Below are 23,641 nucleotides of genomic sequence, written 5' to 3'. Positions count from 1 at the left end.
CTACGAAAGGTTCAGAAATACAGGGTTGGTTCTGCAACTCCCTCGAGGCTTGCCCTGTCTTCAAAGCAAGTGGACTTGCCGTTGCCAAGGCTTGTTGACAATCTCCTCCAGAGATCTTCTGGCTCCAAGATGCTCCAACCTCTAGCATCTCCTGCAGCCAAGATCTTCGCCTGCACTGCACCCTCTGCACCATGGGCTTACATTCTTAGGTGAGCTGCTCGAGCTCCTCTTCCAACTCCTTTGCCTCCGGCCTGTGGGTCTTCTTGATGGTCTTCTTTGGCTCCAGTGGGCTCCCCTGCTTGCTCAGGGCTTGCTTTGACTTACCTGCTCGTGGTGAGTCCCTTGGACCTTGCTGGTCCAGAAACTGCACCTTTTTCGATGAATACGTTGGTTGCCGTGGCCAAGGCTTGGTGATGTCCCTGCCGCACACTGACCCCTTGGCTCTTGACATCCGACATGTGAACGCTTGTGAAAAGCTCCAGGTCTTCCACAGCATCGCCTGGTCCGCACAGGTGCAACTTCAAAGGCACTGTCAACTCTCCTGCATCTCCGACCTCAGTGGGTATTCGTCTTCCGTGCCTCCTGGTCACTCCTGCGTGGCATAGACTGTCCCCCTCTGCTTGCCGGTACCTCTAAACTTGAATCCACCTTTGGCTTCCACAGGACTCCTTCACCTTCTTCGTCAGCGGCATATCTTCTGAATTCCTTGATTGTGGTCTATGGCAGTTTCTGATATCACCTCATACTTATGCACATGGCTTTCCTGGTGTAGGTATCCTAGTTCCTGGGGTATCCACGGTGGGGTGACTCTCCAACCTTCCATCTTCCACGGCTTTCTTCAGGGTCTGCTTGGAAGGGTCCTCCTCCTTTAAAACTGCAACTGCGACTTACCCATTGACTTGTATTGAGTAAGCGGTTGTGTTCCCACTCTGCACACAACCTCTGCGGGGTACCTAGATACTCACCATGGGTTCTTTTTTGGGTCCCCAACTCTTCTACTGTAGTGTAGTTCCTATTATCCCAATAGGCTCTGCGTATTGGAATAATACCTCCAATAGTATAGACCTAGACCAGACGTTAACTAGGTCTTCTACTGTGGATATTAGACTTAAAGTTTTGGGTTTGCCAGCTAGCTCAGAGTTCACTAGAAACTTTCTCGAATAGGCAAGGAGGAGTTGAACCTCCCTGGATAGACAAGAAGGGATTTAGTTTCTGACAACCATAGAACATGACAACTTTGCTCTCACCTAATCAAGAGTGTATCTCTAGAGTCGTGTGAAAACAAAAGACAACTTATTTTACTCAGTCAGTACGTGAATTCTTAGTTTCACCAGATTGTAGAGAAAAGGAAGAGACGGGCGTGTTCAATAAAAGATGTTATTTATTGATCAGTCTCTTTTCTCGTACAAGAGAAATGGATCGATATTATCGCAATACTTATGGTTAAGTAAAGTGCATACAATAAAAGCAGAATTATAAAATAATACTGTAAAAACATTGATATGGTTTCTAAGCCATACGTTATTTAAAATGGACAGAATATATACATATAAACATTTGACTAATAGTACTCAACTGGTGCTTCTAACTACGCCTACCCCAGTGTACCTGACCTAAGCCTAATATGTGGGCGGGGATAGAAAGTAGCAGTTTAAGTTAAGTTTGTTTTGCCAAGTGACTGACTCAAGAATTCTCTGCAAGGGGTTATTCAGCTCTGTACCTGAGATCTAGGATGGTTGAGGGATAGTATCTCTCGTCTGAGGTCTCGATATTCCAAGCTGCCTGCGAGGGCTGCTCGGAAGCGCCGGAGCTGGATTTCTCGGCAGGAGAAAGCAGCGTCTCGTTCTCAGCGCGTCAGGAAGGCGGGGCAGCGCCAGTGGCTTCGCTCTCTGCTGGGCTTCGGCAAGTCTCGCTGCTCCGATCTCGTCACCACCGCGTGTGTTTGCTTAAGGCAATATCGGTAATATTTATACCTGTAAGGTGCCGAGATTGACGTAAGGATGGACATAGATACGTCAATAAGGATGTCATACGAGCTGGTCGTTAGCACATTCTTTTACTGAAGTTCTCGGTGAAATCAAAACAATGGCCGCAGGGTTTTTCCCAGGTTGTCATAGGTTTGATTTGTTTTGAGAACTCCGTATGCCTTATCAGGGGCTGGAGGAATATTGCTTTTGCCTAATTAGATGGCAAGCGTTATGACCTAATCAGATAACGCGCTCCTGTGCCGTGGTCTGGCGTAATCAGATAACGGTTTCTGCATCATGGGATGGCTGCTAGTTAACTTGTTAACCAGAATAGGGTCAGGAATAGGGGGATCGATACAGAACCTATAGGAATACATCACACTACATCTTCTGGGTCCATTCTCAACGAAGGTCGTGATTCGCATTCCACTATTTTAGTATATGGTGTCCCCCTGGAGACTACTGTGTATTTGTTGAGGAATCCATGGTTAGAAATATTCAGCAGAAAATAACTGTTCTGCCTTAAAATGATATTGACTGCATTGGGATCTCAGAGACTTACAGAAATAAGTAAGCCTTCCACCATAAGAGGAACTGCTTGAGTTTCTTCAAACTTACCTTTACATCAGTATCACTGTAGTAACGCTATATTTAAACAATGCTATGCTCACTTAAAAGACAACATTGTTCAATGAGGGACAAAGAAAGCTATATTAGACTGTTGAGAGCTCTATTAACCCCTTGCATGCTCATGACGGCCACTGGTCGTCATGAGTCATGGTCGGCGTGTGCGGAGGACGGCCGGGGGCCGTCCAAATCCCACCCACTATTCAAAACGCCCGCACAGCGGGAAAAGTTGCAGCGCATGCAAGGGGTCAAAGACAATGAAGTAGCTCCGGAATCATAATGGCTGGTATAAGCCTTCTGCACCAACATTCCAAAGTTGGTCTTTCTGGTTTTCCCTTTTTTTTTTCACAACAAATTATATTTGTTTTTGTTGTTGGATATATGGGCAAAAGACCTACAATGACCTGTAGGAGAAAATGACATAAGATCACAGTAAGTCCAACATTTTGACCAGAATCTAACACCTGCCCAACATGCAGGGGGTACAACTCAAACAAGGTGAAGATAGTACTAGATCTCAGGACGTGCGTATTAGTTAAGAGATTATAAGGCTCCATTGCCATCTTAAACGGGATGTTCCAAACAATATACATTAGAAAGCAAGGCACCATTCAGGGGTCGGAGGGCGGCAGGGGGCCGGGGGTGGTTTTCCCTTTTTAATTCAGAACATTCTACCCTCAGTGAGTGGAATGTTCTACTATCTTTATAGCACTTCTGCCTCAGGATATATAGTTTGTTAAAGGTTCTCTTCCTGTTATCAACTCTGGTTCAGGGCCTTTAAAAACCGGTATACCCCAGCAGCGGGCTATAGGCGATAGTAAAACTCAATCTGTATTGCAAGTTAACATCTCTAAATGCCAGATAGACATATTCCGGTGTGCAACTTCCCTGTAGTTACCTTGCTGCTCCTGCACAGAATAAGAAACTCCCTTGCCAAATGGAGACTCCACATAAGGAGGCGCTAGTTCCCATAGACAAAACGTGCAGTGCGATGTCAGAACAGACATTTCAATCAAGTGAGCAGCAATGCTACATCTAGTGAAATAAATGGCCATTAATAAAAACTACTTACAACAACTGATGTCAGTATGTGAACCATTCGCATATTTGCATAGATTCCATCAAAAGAAATCTGAAAAGAAAAAAAAAATAGTATAATCAAAAGATAATATACAAAGTAACTTTTACAATTTTCAAAGGGTTAGAGCAATCGCAGATAGATGACAAATCTAATTTCATTTAAGCACTTAAAATGAGACGTTGCTTATTTTATTCGTTTACTAAAGGTTCATAAAAATCAAATAAACTTGAACAATAGCTACAGTAATAAGTCATCATCAATACCACAAGTACAGATCAACTGAGAACACTGAAGTACCCACAGCACATATTTAGGAATTACTTAACAAAAAGCGCTGGCTCTAGAATAAAACAAAACTAGCCAAGCCTCAAACAACTTATCACCCTCAAACCACTGCCTTTAATTTTAGCTAGGGACAGGGATGTGCACTTTTGCGCGAGGTGATCCACGTGTAGTACATTTTGCCCGGTCAAAAACTGGGCAGAAAATAGGGGTCTCTCTAATGGCCCAGAGAGGCTGGAAGAGCTATACTGCCTAGCTTTGAGGTACCACTGCATTTTGCGATTAGTCAACAGTGTGCTTATCCTGCACTCCCTTTGAAGGCCAACAGCATAGATGGACTCTAAAGCTCTAGAAGGGTAAACCTCGCTGTACGTGAACTGGCGCTTGGGTGGCAGTGTGCATGGGCCGGCAGTGTGTTTGAGGCTGGTAGCCAGTAGGTGTACTGACTTGCTTGAGGTTAGTTTGTAAGATATCTGATGTTTGGCTGCTAGGTGGTGTGATTAGTGTGTTAGTCCTGTTGGCTTATGAGGGTGATGGGCCCTTAAATGGTGCTATTTGTAAATGTAAGTGTTGTATTGTCTTGGGGCAGCAGCTGGCAGTGTGAATGGTTTTCTGTGTCTGACTTATGAAAGGCATGTCAATGGAAGTTGGTGCCTTGAAGTGGTTTTGCAGCTCACGAGCTGCACGTCAATTGTTCACTGTTCTGATTTTGAAATTATTAACAATGACTTTCGCAGATTTCGTTAAGTCACTGGTAATGTTTTTTGTTATGAACCATTTACTTACCCTCGTGCCAAACCCAACCAGTATGCCTGTGATTGATGTATGCAATAATGTTTTGTTATTTTGAAGAATTTTACTGTCAATGCATACTCTCTCTGTAGTGAACACCAGCCTTCACATCTTTTGGGAAATAGGTCCCTAAGGGAATAATGTGTGTTTATGTTTTGTGTGGATCCCACAAGGTTTACTTACCAAGATGACCCAGCGTTCCCCCCCACTTGTGTGCCTGGGCCTAGTGCCCATGTCAGAAATGAATCACACCAGGGTCAACAGGTACACAAGTGGGGTAGTGTTTTCATCAGGACAAGTGGGGAAACCCTGGGAGGTAGGAAGTTTGTGGATACCTGCACATTCCTGTACTTTACGTCACAGAAATGTAAGGAAAATTAGTGTTTTTATTCAACATTCACCTCCGTGTCTAGTTTCCAGAAATGTCTGGGTTTGACAGGTTTCCCTACATGGTTGCTGACCCCACAACTAACTAGTACACCTACCATACGTATTATTATCGCCACAATATGTTTCGGGCTCTTCACCGTCACAGGCAGTTTGCTTACCCACACAAGTGAGTTAGCATTTTTATCTGGAGACCAGGGAGAACGCCGAGTGGTAGGAAATTTGTGCCGGTCCGGTAATCCCACAACATTCACACACAGAAATGTGAGGAAAATGTGTCTTTTTAATAAAATTTGTGGTTTGCAGGGGATATGGGGTAAGAAAACGTTGGGAGATCCACGCAAGCCACACATCCCTGGACTCAGTCAGGTATCTACTTTTCAGAAATGTCTGGTTTTGATAGTTTTCCTTAGATGGCCGGCGAGCCCGGGACCCAAATCACAGGTGACCCCTTGCAAAACCAGGTTGTTTTGTGATAGATCAATTTAATGTCTCTACTATATGTTTTGGGTCCTTCCCGGTTGCGAGCACTTGGCCAACCCACACAGTGAGGCACAGTTTTCCTCGGGAGACTTGGTGAAATGGTGAAAGGTGAGAAGATTGTGGCTGCCTGTAGAGTCCAGATGTGTACCTCACAGCATTTTAAAGAAAATGTGAATTTTTTAAGCAATGTTTGAGCTATGCAGGGGATTCTTGGAAAAAAACCTGGTGAGAGCCACACAAGTCTCACCACCCTGGACTCCCCCGGGTGCCTAGTTTTTAAAAATGTGCTGGTTTGGTAGGTTTCCCAAGGTGCCGGTTGGGCTGCGGCCCAAAATCCACAGCTACCCACGTAGCAAAAAAAACATTGCTTCTCAGTGGAAAAAATTGATATGTTTATTGCATTTGGCGCCCTTTCATGTCGCATGCACTTGGCTTACCCACACAAGTGACTCCGTTTTTTTCGGGAGACTTGGGGGAATGCTGGATGGTAAGAGATGTGTGGCAGACTGTAGATTCCAGGACTTTTCCGCACAGAACTGTACAGAAAATGTGTTTAAGGAAAAATGTAAGCTTTGAAGCAGATTCTAGGTGAAAAAAACTTGGTGAGAGTCACACAAGTTACTTCATCCTGGACTTACCCGGGAGTCTAGTTATACAAATGTGCTTGTTTGGTAGGTTTCTCTAGGTGCCAGCTGAGCTGCAGCCCAAAATCCACAGCTAGCCAACTGATAAAAATACACACGGTGATGTAATCATAACACACCTGAACACTCGTACCCTAGGCGAGATTGGGCCCAGGGCCCGTCTATGGAATAACACCTGAGTAGCCAGGCTTGGCTCCAGGTCTAGGTTGCATCACACAGTCCGGATGAAGACTTGCAGCAAAGGACTGAATCCCTCATTGAACAGTCGAGTCCAAACGTCGACGCTCTCCTTTTCACACAACAAGAATGGTTATCCTTAAAACGATTGGTCACGGACCATTATTCCATTCCCGTATTGCGCCCAGGTCCGCATTGACTTTATGGGCTACCCCATTATCTATAATGGTTATTTGCTATTAACAATTGAATATCTCTACGCTTGTGCGCCTTTCAAATGTGAGCAAGTGTGCAACTCAGAAGACATTTTACAAAATGCCCTCTGAAACACATGCGAAAATGGATGCCCATAAATTCAAAGATGTACAAACAACCACTGGTCTTAAACTCAGCATCTAGTATACATTTTAGAAACACTGAGTTTTACTTCATACCCTTTTTAGGTCTCGGACCGTCACATTGCTGTAGCAGTTGGCGGAGCCCAATATTTAATGATTCTTAGAGTGGGCTTGGAACCCGCCCCTCTTCTCCATTGGCTGGCCTACTAAATACTGGCCAGCCATTGGAGGAGAGGGGCGTCACTCCCCTTAAGCCCCGTCTTTTTCGGATTCGGGGGCGTTTTTTTATGCTTCTTTCTATTTACTTTCTCTCCTCTTCCCATTGGCTGGGATTTTACCTTCCAGCCAATGGGAAGAGGAGAGAAAGAAAACACGCCCCCGAATGCGAAAATGAGGCTGCGTTTCTGCCTCGCCTTGGAGAAACGCCTCTCTTAATTCCAATTCCATTTATGCCTACATCCATTTCCTAGCTCCTGTCTGCCCTAAAGTTCTAACTAGCCGCGCACAACTGTGTCTTCAGCACTCGCTCTTCAAAGCCTTGTCTTTCCCTCTCCCGAGCAGCCTCCTTCCAATTTCCATTCTTCCTTCTTTCCGTCTTAGGGTCGTTTCGTTGTTGTGCACGCCGCGACCCCTTGCTGCACTCGGACCTCGTGACAAGTCGCTGGCATCGTTGACCATCCGTCGCGGGGCTAGCCGTTGTTTGCGAGGTGAGTGCTGTAACCCCACCCCCACCCCCACCACCTCGCTCCTAGCTTTGGTGCTGGTGCGTCTTGAGTCCTGCTGGGTGAGGCCGCCTGGAGAAGCTGCTGTGGTGGGGTAGCTTGGCCCGAGCGGGCTGGCTGGTGAAGGGTTTGGGCTGCATTTGAGCCGCATATGCAATGGCCTAATGTGGGCAACACACGCTTGGCACCCATGCCCGCCTCGGCGGGTGAGGAAAGCCTTTTCAAATTAATCATTCGCGCAGGCCACCCTGAGGCAGTAATACTTAGCGAGCCTTTTGGGGATCTGGCTGGGGTCGTCCGCCCTGGGAGCACGTTGCTTTTGCTTCCCTGGGTCCCGTCAGCTAAACTAGGCCCAGGCACCTCCCTTCACCCGGGCCAGGCAGCCCCGGAGGTTTCTCCTCCGCGCTTTCCTACCAGCCCTCCTGGGTCCTCTTGGCTGGGATCGCAGTGTGTGGGTTCCCGGCGGACCCATGCGGAGTCCTGCGGGTGGGTGCTGCATCCGGTGCCACACGGGTGGCGAGATGGCGGGTTCCAGTAGGTGCAGGTATGGTGCAATGTTTGCGAGGTTGTTTCCTGGATTGTGCGGGAATCTCGAGACTTGTGCACTTTCATTTGGACCCAGAGTAGCGCTGCCCACGTTGAACGTAAGCCCGTTCCCATGCACAAGTAGTAGGGAGGTGCACCTCGAGATATGCTGCCGGGACGTGGTTTCAACAGTGGGAGGTCGGTTGGGGCCGCGCTGCTTTTGCCCCTCCCTTTTGCTTTAGGTACGGGCCCTACCACCCACTACGGTGAGCTGAACGGTGGCTAAACCGGTAATTTGGGGGTGTTGGCGGTGTTAGGTTTTGAAGTTGTAGCCAATTCATCTCGTTGTTGTGTTTCTTTACGCACCACCTTGTAACCAAAGGGAGGACGTGGCTTTGTGGCAGAGCTGCCGTCTTTGGGTCTGAGGAAGCACGGTTCGAGTCCAGGCTGTGACTCCTCAATGTGTGAGTCTGGGCAAATCTCACATTAGCTTGCGCCCTTTAAAAAGCAATAAAAATGCATTTCAGTTCTCATGCGGAGAAGGAGAGCGGGCCATTTTTATAAATAGAGAATGTCTCTGCAAGTAAAACTTTACGGAATAACAGTGGCAAAGGTACCGCTAGTTGCAGCATTTCACTCTAGGCAGCCGCCTGCTACAATCTCAAGGGTACGGTTTCTGTGGGGTCCGAATCCAATCACTTGGCAGGTAGACTTACCTACAGGGTTTGGGGCTGGGGGCATGACGAGTACCGGCCCGGAACCCGCATCTGCAGAAACCCTTGCTGCAACCAGCCGAGTGTGAGGAGGGCTTACCTCAAGCCATTTCGCCATCGGGGCTCCTGGAGTCTGGGTTGTTGGTTGAAGTCCCTCGTTCTGTCCCATGCGCACTCCTGCCTCCTCTTCTGTCCCCCCTGTTTTCTCCCCCCCTCTGTTTTCTTCCCCCCCTCTGTTTTCTTCCCCCCCTCTGTTCTTCCCTCTCCCCGTTTTCTTCCCCCCCCCAGTTTTCTTCCTCCCCCCCCCCGGTTTTCTTCCCCCCCCCCCGTTTTCTTCCCCCCCCTGTGCCTGTCTCCCACAGGCAGCAGAGCAGCTGCACCTTAGGGCTGCAAGGCGTTGATGCGGTTACTTGTTGCTAAGAGGGAGGAGGGGCAGGTGGTGGCAGCAGGATGCGCAAGGCTCTGACTTTTCGTCCGGATTACACTTGCCAAGGACACACTGATTCCAGCTTTCATGTACCTGGGCCCTCTTCCCGGTGTTTGGGGTTAAACAATTGCTTGCTGCTGCCATGTAGGTTAAAACGCAGATGCACATTCCTTACTCCAGTCACCTGACCCTCCCACAATAAAACGCATCAGAGGGTGCCCGCACGTTGAGTTGAGAAACAGGAGTGCAGGTACCCTCTGTCAGAGGAGGCACATCAGGGATGCACAGTGAAAGACAAGAGTCTTGGTAGAGAATAGTATGCAATCCCATCAAAATAATTAGCAAGTCATGTTCAGTGCTGCTGGCTGCTACCGGCACTAGACTGGCAAATTCTGATATCTCAGCGTCTTGTGTGAATGTTTTCTAATGCTGGTCATTTCAGAACAAATTTCTTTGTCTTTTTCTCTACAAGTTGTGTATGTTCTGTAAATGTGTGCCCTCCTAGCACACACGACTAACTACTCACGCTACTACTCTACAAATATCTAATACTCTGTACTCACTGTACTACTCAATATGAACTACTCACTACTACTCACTCTACTCTACTACTTACTCTACAACTCTCTAATACTCCCTACTCACTTTAGGACACAAAAACACTACTCTGCAGTACTCATAATAAGACTATTACACACTCTACGACACGCCATTTACTACACTCTCTACTACTCACAAATACTCACTCAAATACTCACTCTTTACTACTCACTCTCAAATATTATCACTACTCGCTCAACTACTTACTCTACAACTCCTTACCACTGTCTAATAACTGTAATACTCACTATCAACTACCCGCTACTACTCACTGTACTAAATAGCATCTAATGTATAGTACTTACTGTAATACTGTACTACACACTCTGCTAAACTCTACTACTCAACATTACTAACTCAATACTACTCACTCTACTACTAAAACTAAAAATACACTTTGGATATGTAAGGGTGTGGCTGTGCATGTAAATGTGTGTGGCTCTAGGACTCTTTACTACTAACTCTCACTCTTTAATACTCACTCTTTCACTTTTTACAACTCGATCTCTAATACTCTCTTAACTAATAACTCTCTCCTACTCACTATCAACTACTCACTGTATTACTCTACTGCTTACTCTGTGTGTGGGTGCAAATGCAATAGGTCTGGCATATGCAAACGATTAAGCTATTGGCAATGTAAATGACAATGCCATTTACTTATGAATTAAAAAAAAAAAATGTCATGAGCTATGCCAATAGCTCTACCTTTAATAATGCCAAGACCATTGCATTGTAAATGCTTGTTCCATATGAATTGCTGTATAGTCGGTACACAATATAAAACCATTCAACAGTGCAGTTTAGTTGTTGGCTCTGGGTACCTCTGGATCGTGGGGAACCTACAAGTCCTATATATCAAAGCACCCAGAAAGGTCCAGTGGACGTAACAGAATATTGCTGTCAAAAATCTTCCATAGTAGGAAGAAGTTACAGATGAAGTTGTAGACACAAATGGTTGGTTTTTTTCAACTCAATTTCAACATGTATTCATTTCAACTGGGAAGATGGTGACCTTAGCACCGCAATCCCTTTGTTGATGCCATTTGCAGGGGAAAACGGACACTTTCTTCTGCAGCACTTTTCGCCTCAATTTTCCCATCAGCAGTGGATAACTTATGAGGACAATAACTTATAGAGGCCTAACTGCGAACTACGCCAAATAGCCTAAATAAAAGACTTAGCACTGAGGGGGAAATGCCTAGCAGTAAAGGGGTTAAGAGCAATGTATACTAAAAATGGTTAAAAATGCAATGACAGATTTTAAATAAATAAATAAAAGAAGCAGAAAGATACACCCAGAAAGAACAGCCAAAGTCCCAAGCCAATGTATGAAAGAAAGATGGTTGCCGCAAACTAAGGGGTGGACACAGAGCCCACTATCTATCTATGAATCTCTTTATGTTAATACAATGAATCACCTTCTGCTCTACATAGACGATACACACGTCTTGTTAACAGACAACAATTTACTGAAAATCCTTATTGCTCTGAACTACTTTTACACTGGCTGTTCCTTACTAATGTTGGTAAATTCAATACTCTAGCTAAAGCAGCAAATTAAGCATTTTGGATAATTAGGCATTAACGCAGCCCTCGAATGTAGACAAGTGTAGGGGAAAGTGAAACTGTCTTTTTTACCCACTTTTGCATTTCTAACTAACACCAACAGTAAGCATTCTAGAATTTCTTTTGGGTTGAGGGTGCTAGAGTTTTTTTTAGCTTAACTGTGGCAAGAGAAGCAGTGTTTGCCTGTAAACCCTCTACTGTGGAGGATGTGATGCTCTTGAACGTGAAAACAGAACTCAGTGTTTGGGGTGCACATCCACTCCTAAAGCCCCCCCACAGTCTTTGTGTGTGCCCCCCTTTGGGCAAATTGGTGCAACCGCCCCAAATTTCCTCTCATAAGCATGGCAGAATACAAACTAGACACCAGGGATTGCTGATATAAAATAATGGAGTGTTGGTCAGTCCATCCTAGAATCACTCGTACCCCCAACCCTTACAGCCCAAACTGTTATTCTGCCACTCTACGGTGCAGATTAGGTAATTTACCTTCGATTGCACTACCCACGAGGGCAGAAATCAGACTACACACCAGGATCTGTATGACAAAAAGATCCGGGGGGAGGGGGAGATTTAACAACAGATGATTCAGTCCGCTTCTTTTGCCTCTGGGGCACTTAGTATAGAAGGTCCCTTAGGTGCTTGGATACTGTCTTTTACAATATGGATCACACCAGCACACAGATTTGCCAAGGTCATCTTGTGCAGGCATTCCCTCATTTGCATGGGGGCCTTAGCCGAATTACAGATGCGGGCGCAGAGGCAAAACCGCCATATAGAACTGGCACAGTCTGACTGTATATCCGATGCATGGTACTCACCACCTTCTCCCCCCTCCCTCCCATGCCCAGGAACATCCCAATTTTCTTAGTTGCCATAAGGTATGGCTTAGTATTCAGGTTCGAAAATCAGCCTGCACCAGAGTTGCCTGGAAATTAGAGAACAGATGGAATTCATTGTATGGATACCAGCACATATTCCTACACAGAAAGTCTAGCAAATGTCAAAAATAGCATTAACACAACAATGTGTCCTCTCTCTTTCCACGAGGGAATCGGTCTGAATGCAGCAATTTGGCACAGGGTCGACTGCTACCAAGGGAACCCTCCAGCAATTGGCATTTCCTTAACGTGAAGCGCCAAAAGAAACCAGCGTGGTGTGGCTTGCATGGATCTTAGCACATTTTCTTACTTAGAGTATTTTGCAAATGTCAAAATAGGAGTTAAAATACATTTTCTCCGTACCCACCGCCTGGGCCTACTGCACGTCCTAGAGGGGGTTGGTGGCAATACCTATAAGCGTCACCTGCTCCTCCTGGGACTGATGGTAGCCAAAAGAGACATGGCCCGAGCATGGAAGGAGGTGAGGCCCCCCCCCCTGACTGCGTGGAAGGCAGGCTTAGATTTTTGTATGGGTCTGGAGAGGCCAATCTTTGAGGCGCGGGGATGCCCTCGTAAACATTTCAAGATATGGAAGCGGTGGGCGGACTACAGAAGTTTGACACTGGATCCCCCGGAGGACCCGGAGGAGGACCTATAGCCCAGTCTACTCCGGAGAAGCCCACTCCCACACTCACACTTGATGTGCAAAGAGATTTCATACATATGGCTCCCACACACATGCATGGGTTAGGGAGGGTTGAGGGAGGGTTCGGGGAGTTGGGTGGGTAAATTCTGAAACGAGGAAGATGGGGTTGGGGTTTTTGTGTACCATTGGTTCCGCTGATTCCTTGCTTTAATGCTCAGATTTATTTTGCAAATGTAACTACAATGCCTGGTGGTATCGTCCTGATTGTGGGATGCCACTTTCATTCATATGCTCATCTTTATCAATAAAACTTGTTGTGAAAAAAAAAATACACTTTCTCATTTATTTTACAGAATTTGGAGGCACTTGCACCCAATGGTCTTAACATTTTGCGTTCCTACACTTTTCCTGATAAAATGCTAGCCCCCATATGTGGATTGATCTCTAACACACATCACAGGATCGAATCAGGACTTTATCTACCTGGAAAACACATTGACACTATATTTACTTCACACAGTCCAAGTTTTGACTGATGCCGTTACAGACGAAAGGTCCAGCCGCATCAATAGCATACTGTTTATATCAAGAGAAGTGTGGGAATGCTGGGTTGTAGGACTTTTGTAAATCCCTATAGATTTTGTAACTTCTCTCACAGAAAAGTGAGAAAATGCAATTTTAGGAAAGTTTGAATTTTGCAGGACAATGCGGGTAAGAAAAAGTAGTGGGATTAATGAAAGCCACACTGCCCTGGACTCTCCCATGTGTCTAGTTTTCAGAACGTCTGAGGTTGGTTGGATTCCAATGATACTGGGTATCCCTGGGTCCAAAATCTGCAACTACTCGGGTCCCTCAAAAAATTGAAATTAAAAGGGAAAAACCTTGATGTTTCCACATCACATTTTGGAGATTTTCCTGTAATGGGTGATAGACCCACCCACACAAATGGGATACCGTTTACATCAAGAGTGTGGGAACACTGGGAGGGTAGAACCTTTCCTCAGCAACTTTCCTCAGGAGAAATGCAAGTGAAATCTTTTTTTTCCAAAGTTTGATGATTGCAGGGAATCCTGGCTAAGAAAAAGTGGAGAGATCCACATACACAACACCATCTTGGACTCCCACAGTTTTCTAATATTCAGAAACATGTAGGGTTGTTAGGTTACTTTGAGTGCTGGCCTACCCCAGGCACAAATACTTTAGCTACCTCACACTAAGAATTAATGTAATCCAAAGTTGCCATGAAGTGTTTTGGCCATTTCTTGCTCTGTGCAAAAGATCAAAACGCTCAAGTGAAGTCTCGTTTTTATCAGGGGAAGCAAGGGAACACAGCATAGTAGTGTGTTTGGTGTTATTAATTGAACTTAAGGCAGTGATAACACATTTGCGGCTATATTTCTTTCAGCGACATCAAGCATACGGAGCTCAAGTTGGTGTATGCACCTTAAAAGGCAAAACAAAAACTACAATAGCACTTTTAAAAAGCACTGCAAACATATGGTCACCTAACATTTGAACTGTCGCAAATACACTGAAATGCACATATAGCTGCTCTCAGACCTTTTGCCCATTTATTATGGACCAAAACACGTCTTAAGGAAATGGTCTAGCACAGGATTAACAGTCGAGATTCAGCCTTGGTCATAAAAACCAGCATCTTAATGACAAGCCATGAAGTAAAATCTGGACGAAAACCTTAACTAGACCTTTTATTTTAAGCCTATCATTATTGACTGTAGGCTATGTTAGGCTGGGTGTACTTCCTATCACTCAGTGCAACTTGAAATGGAATGCAATTCCCATTCAGGTTTGTGTTCCTTTTATGCAAGGATGTGGAATCACTATAGCCCAATTCACAGGACCTATTGTTTGGGGTCCAGGGCAACAAGTTTTCATGTGTGTTTTGTCCTTGTGACAAGTAGGCCCAACCCCCTGCAGCATAAACCCTTTGGCTGCCTGTTTGCAGTACCACATTATGGTTCAGGGAAGGGCACGGTCTGTAGTTAAGGTCATATGTTTGCCCATATGTTAATACTGTTCAAACTTGTATTAATGGTTCATTAATTGAAAACCTTTATTAGGGTTAGCGCTTCAAGAAAATGTTGTAAGCTCCGACTGCACTACTGACAGTGGTTCGAGTATAAAAATGTGTACACACGTTTTCAAATTTTAGCATTTGAGGCTACGTGTAATGCTCCACGAATACTGTCTGATTTTATGCTTATGCAAATATCTGCAGAAGCTTAAACTCAAGGCTGATGATTCTTTGCTTTCAAAATAAAATGTGAATTAAAAATCTGAAAGCAGGAAAAAAATATTTAGCTAAACTACTGTACAGTTTCAAGTAACATTTCCTTGCAGCATCATTTAGTAACACATCTTGATGCATGCTAGTATTTCCCAAAAATATTCATAATGGAAAATCAGTGTAAGCAGTTTCAATAAGATTATTGGAAACAAAAATAAACAAGCATTGGCAAAGCGAGTAGGTCTGAATTTGGTGGTCAGCTTTTTAGTTTAGTCAATGTGGGACTTGTTTTGGCATGGTTTTTGTAAAACCTTATTGGTGTGGTAGCTGCTGGGTCCATGCCATTATAACAAACATTGGCAAACGCAAAAATAGTTTTTGGGTCTCAAAAAGCACACACTGCCACAGTAGTTACTGGCACTGAACAAAACTACTTTTGTGTCGATATGCTCCTTGTGAAAGAGCAGAATGCTGTCATAGTGAAGCCAGCCAATACATAGAGACAGAGAGAGAGGGAGACAGAGAGGGAAAGAGAGAGGGGGAAAGAGAGAGAAAGACCGAGAGAGAGACCGAGAGAGAGACCGAGAGAGAGACAGAGAGAGAGACAGAGAGAGAGACAGAGAGAGAGACAGAGAGAGAGAGAGAGACAGAGAGAGAGAGAGAGAGAGAGAGAGAGAGAGAGAGAGAGACAGAGACAGAGAGACAGAGACAGAGAGAGAGAGAGAGAGAGAGAGACACAGAGACAGAGACAGAGACAGAGACAGAGACAGAGACAGAGACAGAGAGAGAGAGAGAGAAGTTAAAGAAACACAAAAGGTCATGGCCAATGTCAGACCAAATTAGGGGCCCAATTATTAAAGAAAGTCTTGAAAGTGCACCCATGGTATATGTCCTTGCATTAAGTGCAGCTATAAGGCTTTCGGGAATTACCAACAATTTACAGAAGTAGGACAAGAAAGCATACTCCTAGAAAATATTTATGTACTGTATTTTAGCATAAGCAAATATGGATGTGTAGATTAGCTCATGAGAAAATCTGTGTGTTTGCAAGTTCACTTTCCCTCCAAGCACTTTTTTCTCAACTCTGGAAAAAGGTTTGCGTCTGCCATTGTCAGGAGTAAATTTCCAACATTTCTCAGAATGGGAAAGGATTAGAGAAGAGTTGTTGAAAACCCTTAAAACATGAAAGTTAGTAGGTTTGCACAGACTCAAAAGGGCATTCTAACTCTGCAACTATTGCTTACTACTACCTTCAGCCCAGTATGTAGATCTACGGAAACGTGCAAGTATTCAAACCCTACTAAGGTATGAGCCCTGGCATAATCAAAAAGGCTATATCAGAGCTCTTCTATAATGAGATTGCTGCCATAATGTGTCGCTGCACTACATGGCACCAAAGGGGCAAGTGGATTTTTGAAGCAACCTGCCCCATAGACACGTAGATATTTTATTAGATTCCACACCCGTGATCATGGTAAATTGCAAACTACATATTGCATCATTTCTACATTCCCTCCACCTTGATGAAGAAGGTACTTGGTTCAATACAAAAAATTATTTGAGTCAGGATAAATAAAAGACGTGTTGTGGCTGTGTCGAACTCACATCTTAATGCCCTTGCGAAGTTTATTCGTTATGCACAGGTATAACAGAATACTTTCCTTTTACTGGCTAGTCTATCCGTATCTAATACAGTTAAGGTTTTTAATCAGGCTTTAAACAAGGAGCTTTGCTGTTTGCTATTTTGAACTTTTAATAGCTATTGTGTGCGAATATCAGTTTAGATGACTTTCTGTAAGACATGAGTACTGGGAAGTATTTAGGTGCAATCAAGGGTCACCCTCCCAATTTTCCTTGTTTTATTGAAGTTCTCACACAAAAAAATGCAATTATCACTGTGTGATGTGCATATTATCACACCGGCAAGTATTTAAATTTCATTTTAAACTGAAAAATCTCCAATTCTGAAGAAATGTGTCATGTGATCACAAAGACTAATTTTTTCTAAACTACAGTGCTACGATGTACTTTAATTGAGATTTGTGTTACTCTGCCAGTGAAAGTATCTGTCCACTATAAAGTAAAAACTGCACAAAATAATTTCACAGATATACGCGTGTTCCAAAGAGCCACGTTATAAACTATTAGCTCAAAAATTAACTATTCAAGATCCTTCTGGCCTACTACGGCTGGCAGAGAAAGTTCTAACCAGGCGCAAAGGAAACCAGCACGGTTTGTCAAAATTATGCATACTGTCCAACTGGTATCAAATCTGGTACCCCAAACCCATCTCCATCTATGTGTCTAATGACCCGATTACTACGTAGCCTTGATATCATCCAAGCATTGATAGAACTGCCGAGCGTGCACTCGTTGAGAGTGAGATTTCACTGATCAACCCAGACTTACATGTGCAAAAGTTCAGGCTATGTGCCTTGGCGTCTAATCAACACCACGTCATTGTTAACTGGATTTAACCTTACAGATAAACAAATCTCTTTGGCACAGATGGGAGCAGACTATATGGTGCTGAGCATAGAAAAACTGGAAAGATTACCATTAACCGTTTCTGAGAAACCAGCCGTTGAATGGATAATACATGGCACCATCACGATACCAGTGACGATTTTCCAGTTTCAGTATTGCTTAAAACATATACCAGCAGGCCTGTATGAAAGGTTGGGTAAAGAGTACATAAAGTTGGCCATGGCATTTACCAAACACACACAAATGTTGGGGTGGGGAAAAGGAGGTATTTCTGCAAAACCACACTAAGCGGTACACTTCTTTATCAGGGCCTTTATTTTGCATGGAGCCTGCCATGGTTCTTCAAACAACTTATCATGCCACCTGCAGGGTTCCCCGGGAGCAGTGATAGATCCGATTTTTAGCCAGCTTTCCAACGGGAGCTACATAATGTTGAATGATCACAGCTGTTGTGGAATGATGCCACGAATAGCCTATCTCGTTAGTGTGTCAGCCAGGGTCACTTGCTGTATGCAAGTATTGTTTCAGAAAACTAGGACAGATGGGGAGTCGCCACTATGGCCTTCACTGAACATCTCTTCTATACGAATTGATACTTTAAGCAGAATGAAAGCCATTCTTTTACAAAAACTGTGCCACTGACCTCGTCCAGAGAGACGTATGATCTCTAAGTTGCAAGGTCCTCTGCAGAGATACATGCCCTATTATCAACAAACTGCCCCATACATTTTGCAGAAATGTTAGGTCATATCTTAAACATGTCTGATACCAGTGGTATTGTACATGTATTTAAGGTGATTTTTTTCGGGACTGTTAGCACCCTTTGAAACAGTCCTAGGCATTTTTCCTAACTTCGTGCACTCTGTGTTCGGCGGCCTGCCTCTCATCTTAGGACTCGTAGCCGGGATACTATTTTTGTTCCTTCTGCTCTGTTATGGCAAGTCCAGTCACCAGCGATACCCAGATTACCATGGAGAATACTCTACTGGCAATGCAGTATCGTGAACGTATAACACAGATTCTTGGCTTGGCTCGTTTGAGAGATCTGAATACCACGTGGTTCCTATCGTTCAGACCAATCTGGCAAGATTGCATCTTACCTGTTCTACGATGCCTTCTTTGTGGAGAGGAATGCATGTTGGATATTTGTCTAACACTTCCATCAGCATTGCCAACGGATGTTGACGCTTTGCTTGGTTCGGAACCGGCCCATGCATGGTGTTGCCCCCAACGGCTACCAATCCTGATGACGGCATTCATTAAGGTCTCACTGGCAATTCCAGCTATGGGTGAGATACGTGGACCAACAGGCACACAGGTACCATCTACTGCAAACATTGCTAATGCGACTGACGCGGACGGCGATGCTTCTCATCTGTGTACGCCTGATCTACTTAATGAAGTGGTTCAACTTTCACCTACTGTGGTAGACTATTTCTTTGCCAGCCTAGAAGATTTAATGTTTTATCCTGACACCGAAAATAACTTTTGAAATTAGCACACAGCGTTCTATCAGCTTTGAATTCGATCTTTGCTTTTCAAAACAAAAACTTCTAGCTTTGGAACTCTATTTTTCTCCGATTGTATTTGACTTTGTTCCAAAACCTGAACTTTGGCACAAAGTAATCTGCTTAAAGTAGAACTATTCATAAAGAACAAGAATTCTTTGAAAACTTCCTAGAAACGATATTTACATTATCAACAAACCAAAACAGCTTTTATATTCTGCTATGGAATGGTCTCGACCGTTTTCTCCTGTATTTAGAGACATTTCATAAATGTAATTCTTAATGAGTCATTCAGTTAGCATTGCCAATATCGTATTTTATGCTTACAATGAAATCATTGCTTTTATATGCATACAGTATTAATGCTCATTTTCGTGTGCAACCATTTAAAATGCATTTTTATGTATTTTTGGGTGGGATTGTAAACACATGCTTTAGATATGTTTTAGTGCTGAAATTTAGTAATGTCGAACATAAAGTGGAGTGGGTGTTGTATAGCATTTTAGGACCCTAGTGTAATTTTCCCGATTCATGCCCTTATATAGGTATAAATCACTACGTCCTTATATAGGCATAGAAATCATAACCATATTTAGACATAGCCCATGCAGTCCAAATATGGCATGGCTACTTCCACTAGTTCCGAAAATCCACAACGATTTCTTGGAAAACTCTGCTTCAGCAGTTAGGGACTTCCCCTTGCTTAAATATTGATTTGTCCAAGAACTCATGGAGCTTTCAAAGAACTGAGACTCTTTGATGACGTTATTATGTCCACCTTTACGTCAAACTCGGCACCTTCAAGGTATAAATATGCCCACACTTGCCCAAGCAGACACACAGTGGTTTGGAGCAGTTCGACTATCTACTTGCCCAACGTATCCTGCTACAGCATGTGCCGAAGGAAGCCGACCCTCCAGCAGACACACAGAGAGACGCTGTCTTTTTTCTTGCCGAGAAATCCAGCTCCAGTGTTCCCAAGCTCCCCTTGCGGGGTGTTGGGATATCGAGTCCTGAGACTGACTTCCTTCATTCTAAAACCAAGGTACGAAGCTGATTAGACCCTAAGAGAGATCTTGGTTAGATTTTTGGCAAAAAGAATACTAAACTTATGCTACACCACACTTACTTATTCCCTCGTACTAGACTTAGGTTAGGTACATCGGAGTAAGCGTATTTTAGAAGCACCAGTAGAGTACTTTTTAGCCTTTTTTATTTATGTATGCATGTATCTATGGTCTAGAAGCCATACAATGCTTTTACAGTATTATTTCATACTACTCCTCTTACTGTACGCATTATACTTTGATACCAGTATTACGATTGTAGCAGTTCATTTCTTTTGCATGAGAAAGAAGACTGTTCAATAAATACCTTTTATTGAAAAACGTCCGTCTCTCTATTTCTCTGCACCTCTGGTGAAATGAAGCATGCACGAATAACTGAGTAAAATATCTATTGTTTCCACGACTCTGAAGATCAGTTTTATCTTGGGGAAACAAAGTTGTCATGTTTATGCGGTTGTCAGAAACGAATCCCTTCTTGTGAACTCGAGAAAGTTTCTAGTGACCTCTGAGCTAACTGGCACTCACAATTAAGTTTAATATATTCGATAGAGACCTAGTAGACATAAGTCTGACGTCACATCCATAGGATATATTATTCCAATGCGCAGTGCCTATTGAGAATATAGGAACTACACTACACAGCAAGTTGTACCGCAAGGATCCATCCTCTCTCCAGCCCTATTCAACCTTTTCATGAAACCGCTCACAATTATCGTGACCCAAGCTGGGATGGAGCATCACCTATATGCTGAAGACATGCAAATCTACTGCAGAATATTATCACCCAGCGACATCCGACATCTTATCACCACACTAATTAAGATTACAAATTGACTAAACACCAACTCCTTTAAGATAAATCCAAATAAGACTGAACTTCTACTCGTCTCATCTAAAAGCAATCATCTACCCATCCAAGAATGGCTCAAAAAATTGGACCGACTAAACTGCCTTGCCACACTGTCCAACTCCGTTAAGTCCTTCGGTATCTCACTAGACATAACGATACCAATGAATGAACATACCAAAAACACAGCCAAAGATGTGCTCTTCACATTAAAAGATCAAGAAAATAAACCATTTTTCCCCCTTTCAATATTAAGACCTTAGTACAATCCCTAGTCCTCCCGAAACTTGACTACAGCAATGCCATCCTGACAGGATCTCCTAAAAGCCACCATGCGCCCCTAAGAACAATCCTAAATGCAGCTGCAAGGTTCATCACAGGAATAAAACAGTTTGATCACATCACACCCACCCTAAAAAGTCTCACCTGGCTTCCCATTGAAGGAAGATGCATATACAAGACAGCATGCATCACCCAAAAAGCCCTACATGCTAGAAACCCCAAATATCTAAAAAATAAACTATCGAGAGCAGGAAAAGGACGGGCTCTGAGAAGCTCCAACTCTCTTATTCTCATTCCTCATAAACGTAAATATTAATCAATGCAGGCATGCATTTTCTCTGGAAATACATCCAAGATTTGGAACTCAATCCCAAAGAACCTAAGGTACATCCCCTCCTTTTCTTGCTTTAAACGGGACCTCAAATCTCTACTTCTCAACAACTACTTCCACAATAATGACTAGTTGATAGATGTCTCCCTAAGATTTAAGTCTGTAGATTGATTATCAGTCTGCTCACTATTTTATATGATGTATATTTTGTGAAGCGCTCTGATACCTCTTGGTCAAGCTAGCGCTATACAAAACTACTAAAATAAATAAAAAATAAAAAAAAGTCTGAAATACTTCCTAATCCTACTTACTATGCAGACTCAAACCTGTTTCTTTTATACCTTGACCGCCAACCAAATGCTAGGTTGCTGTTTATTTCTGTACCCATACAGTGGACTTTATTTACTTTTTTTATCTGTAGGACTGTTTTAAACCCAAATTGACTTCATCATGCACTTCTTGTAAACTTCCTCTCAAAATATGTAAAACGCTCAATACCCTTGGTTCTAGCCAGCGCTATAGAAACTCGCATTAATAAATATATAAAATAAACATCACTTGCCTCTGACCACGCTGACACACTGCCAGCAATGAGTGTCTACAAAAAAAAATAAAAAAAATGTATGATGCAAAGGGAAGGAAATATCAATTTATAGACTTTTCAACTTCATAAAAACAGCTTACTGGGTAACTAACATCTCAAATTGTTTTACAATGACATCTGTTAAGTAGAACAATTCAAAATGACAATAGAGTAGTATTCATTACTATATGCAAAAGACAATTATTATGCAGTCACTCCTTATAATGTCAACAACTAAAAACTTCAAAGTAATAAATGATTCTTCATCCTAGAGTAAACAATACGGTAGGAAAGGTTGAAGGCCCTCAATTTTTTGCTGATTTTACACATAAATCTATTTGAAAAAGAACAGTTCCTCTCTGAATTTGCATTTAAGAAAAGAAAAATTCAAAGTAGGTTGTCTTTTACGTGACTTAACCTGCTGTCAATCGTGAATGTTAGGTCGTTACTGGTTGACAGCATTGGGGGTGGAGGGCCCGGGGTTTAAAAAGCTGTGAGATATCATTTAATAGATTCAAATGCACACACGTATGTACTACAAGATGATATTTTCACATAGGTATTAGATTCAATATTACTGCCCATGGTGCGAAAATCCTATTGTGATTTTACATCTATCAATGAAATAAATTAAATAAATTTAGAAAGATATTAGCTGAACATTCATATTCTCGCAGAATAAAAAATAAATACAGATAACTACAGATGAAATTAGTACAAGATAATTATGCATAAATACAAAAAAACATTTCAAATAAATACAAAGCCCTAAGTACCAACTCATGAAAATATAGCCTGTCCACTGCTGGAAACTTCAACTTACAAACCAGCATTAAAAAAAAGATCATCCACTGCCACTATGGCGTTTGATTCGATCGAGTGGCCCTATCTTTTCGAGGTGTTGGCCAGATTTGGATGTGGCCCGAAATTTCGACAGTGGGTAACACTGTTGTACACAGACTTATTGGGACAGGTCAGAGTGAACAACCACACATCTCCCTCATTCACGCTACGTAGAGGGACCAGGCAAGGTTGTGCCCTGTCCCAGTTACTATTTGCGTTAACGTTAGAACCGCTAGCCCACTGGATACGTCGAGATGCCTCCATACGAGGATTAAGGTGGAGCGAGGACACAGAGGACAAAATCTCGCTATATGCCGATGATATCCTCATTTATTTGGCCTCCCCATTGGTTCCTCCATAAATAGCTTGCTCAAATGTCATTACTAATTTCGGTAAATATGCCGGTTATTCCATTAACTGGCCCAAATTGGTTTTATATGTACTACATGATCCCCCACCCAGTCTGCCGCGTGGTTACACCATTAAACCTGCCTTGGAGGGCTTTAAATACCTCTGCATTTTTATTACACTAGATCCTAAACTATTCTATGAACACAATCTCTTGGGCCCACTAAAGAGATTACAAG

At 43.2% G+C, this 23,641-nt stretch overlaps 1 protein-coding gene across 19 annotated transcripts in view; it reads right to left on the bottom strand.

The window, feature by feature from the left end:
- Positions 1–23,641, bottom strand: part of ATXN2 (ataxin 2) — a 1,876,777-nt gene that overhangs the window by 1,705,223 nt on the left and 147,913 nt on the right. For 10 of the 19 annotated variants that reach the window (XM_078667455.1, XM_078667459.1, XM_078667443.1 and 7 more), the window contains exons 3-4: positions 22,191–22,226; positions 3,667–3,726 (exon numbers count right to left, since the gene is read on the bottom strand). In XM_078667455.1, the coding sequence (XP_078523581.1) occupies positions 3,667–3,726; positions 22,191–22,226 (96 nt within the window). The remainder of the gene's footprint in view (positions 1–3,666; positions 3,727–22,190; positions 22,227–23,641) is intronic. The other 9 variants (XM_078667457.1, XM_078667461.1, XM_078667458.1 and 6 more) reach the window with 1 other exon arrangement.

This window comes from Lissotriton helveticus, chromosome 11 (genome assembly GCF_964261635.1).
Source record: "Lissotriton helveticus chromosome 11, aLisHel1.1, whole genome shotgun sequence".
In the NCBI taxonomy this organism is placed as follows: domain Eukaryota; kingdom Metazoa; phylum Chordata; class Amphibia; order Caudata; family Salamandridae; genus Lissotriton; species Lissotriton helveticus.
The sequence above is the reverse complement of the archived record's forward strand: the minus strand, read 5'-3'. Positions and strand labels throughout refer to the sequence as shown.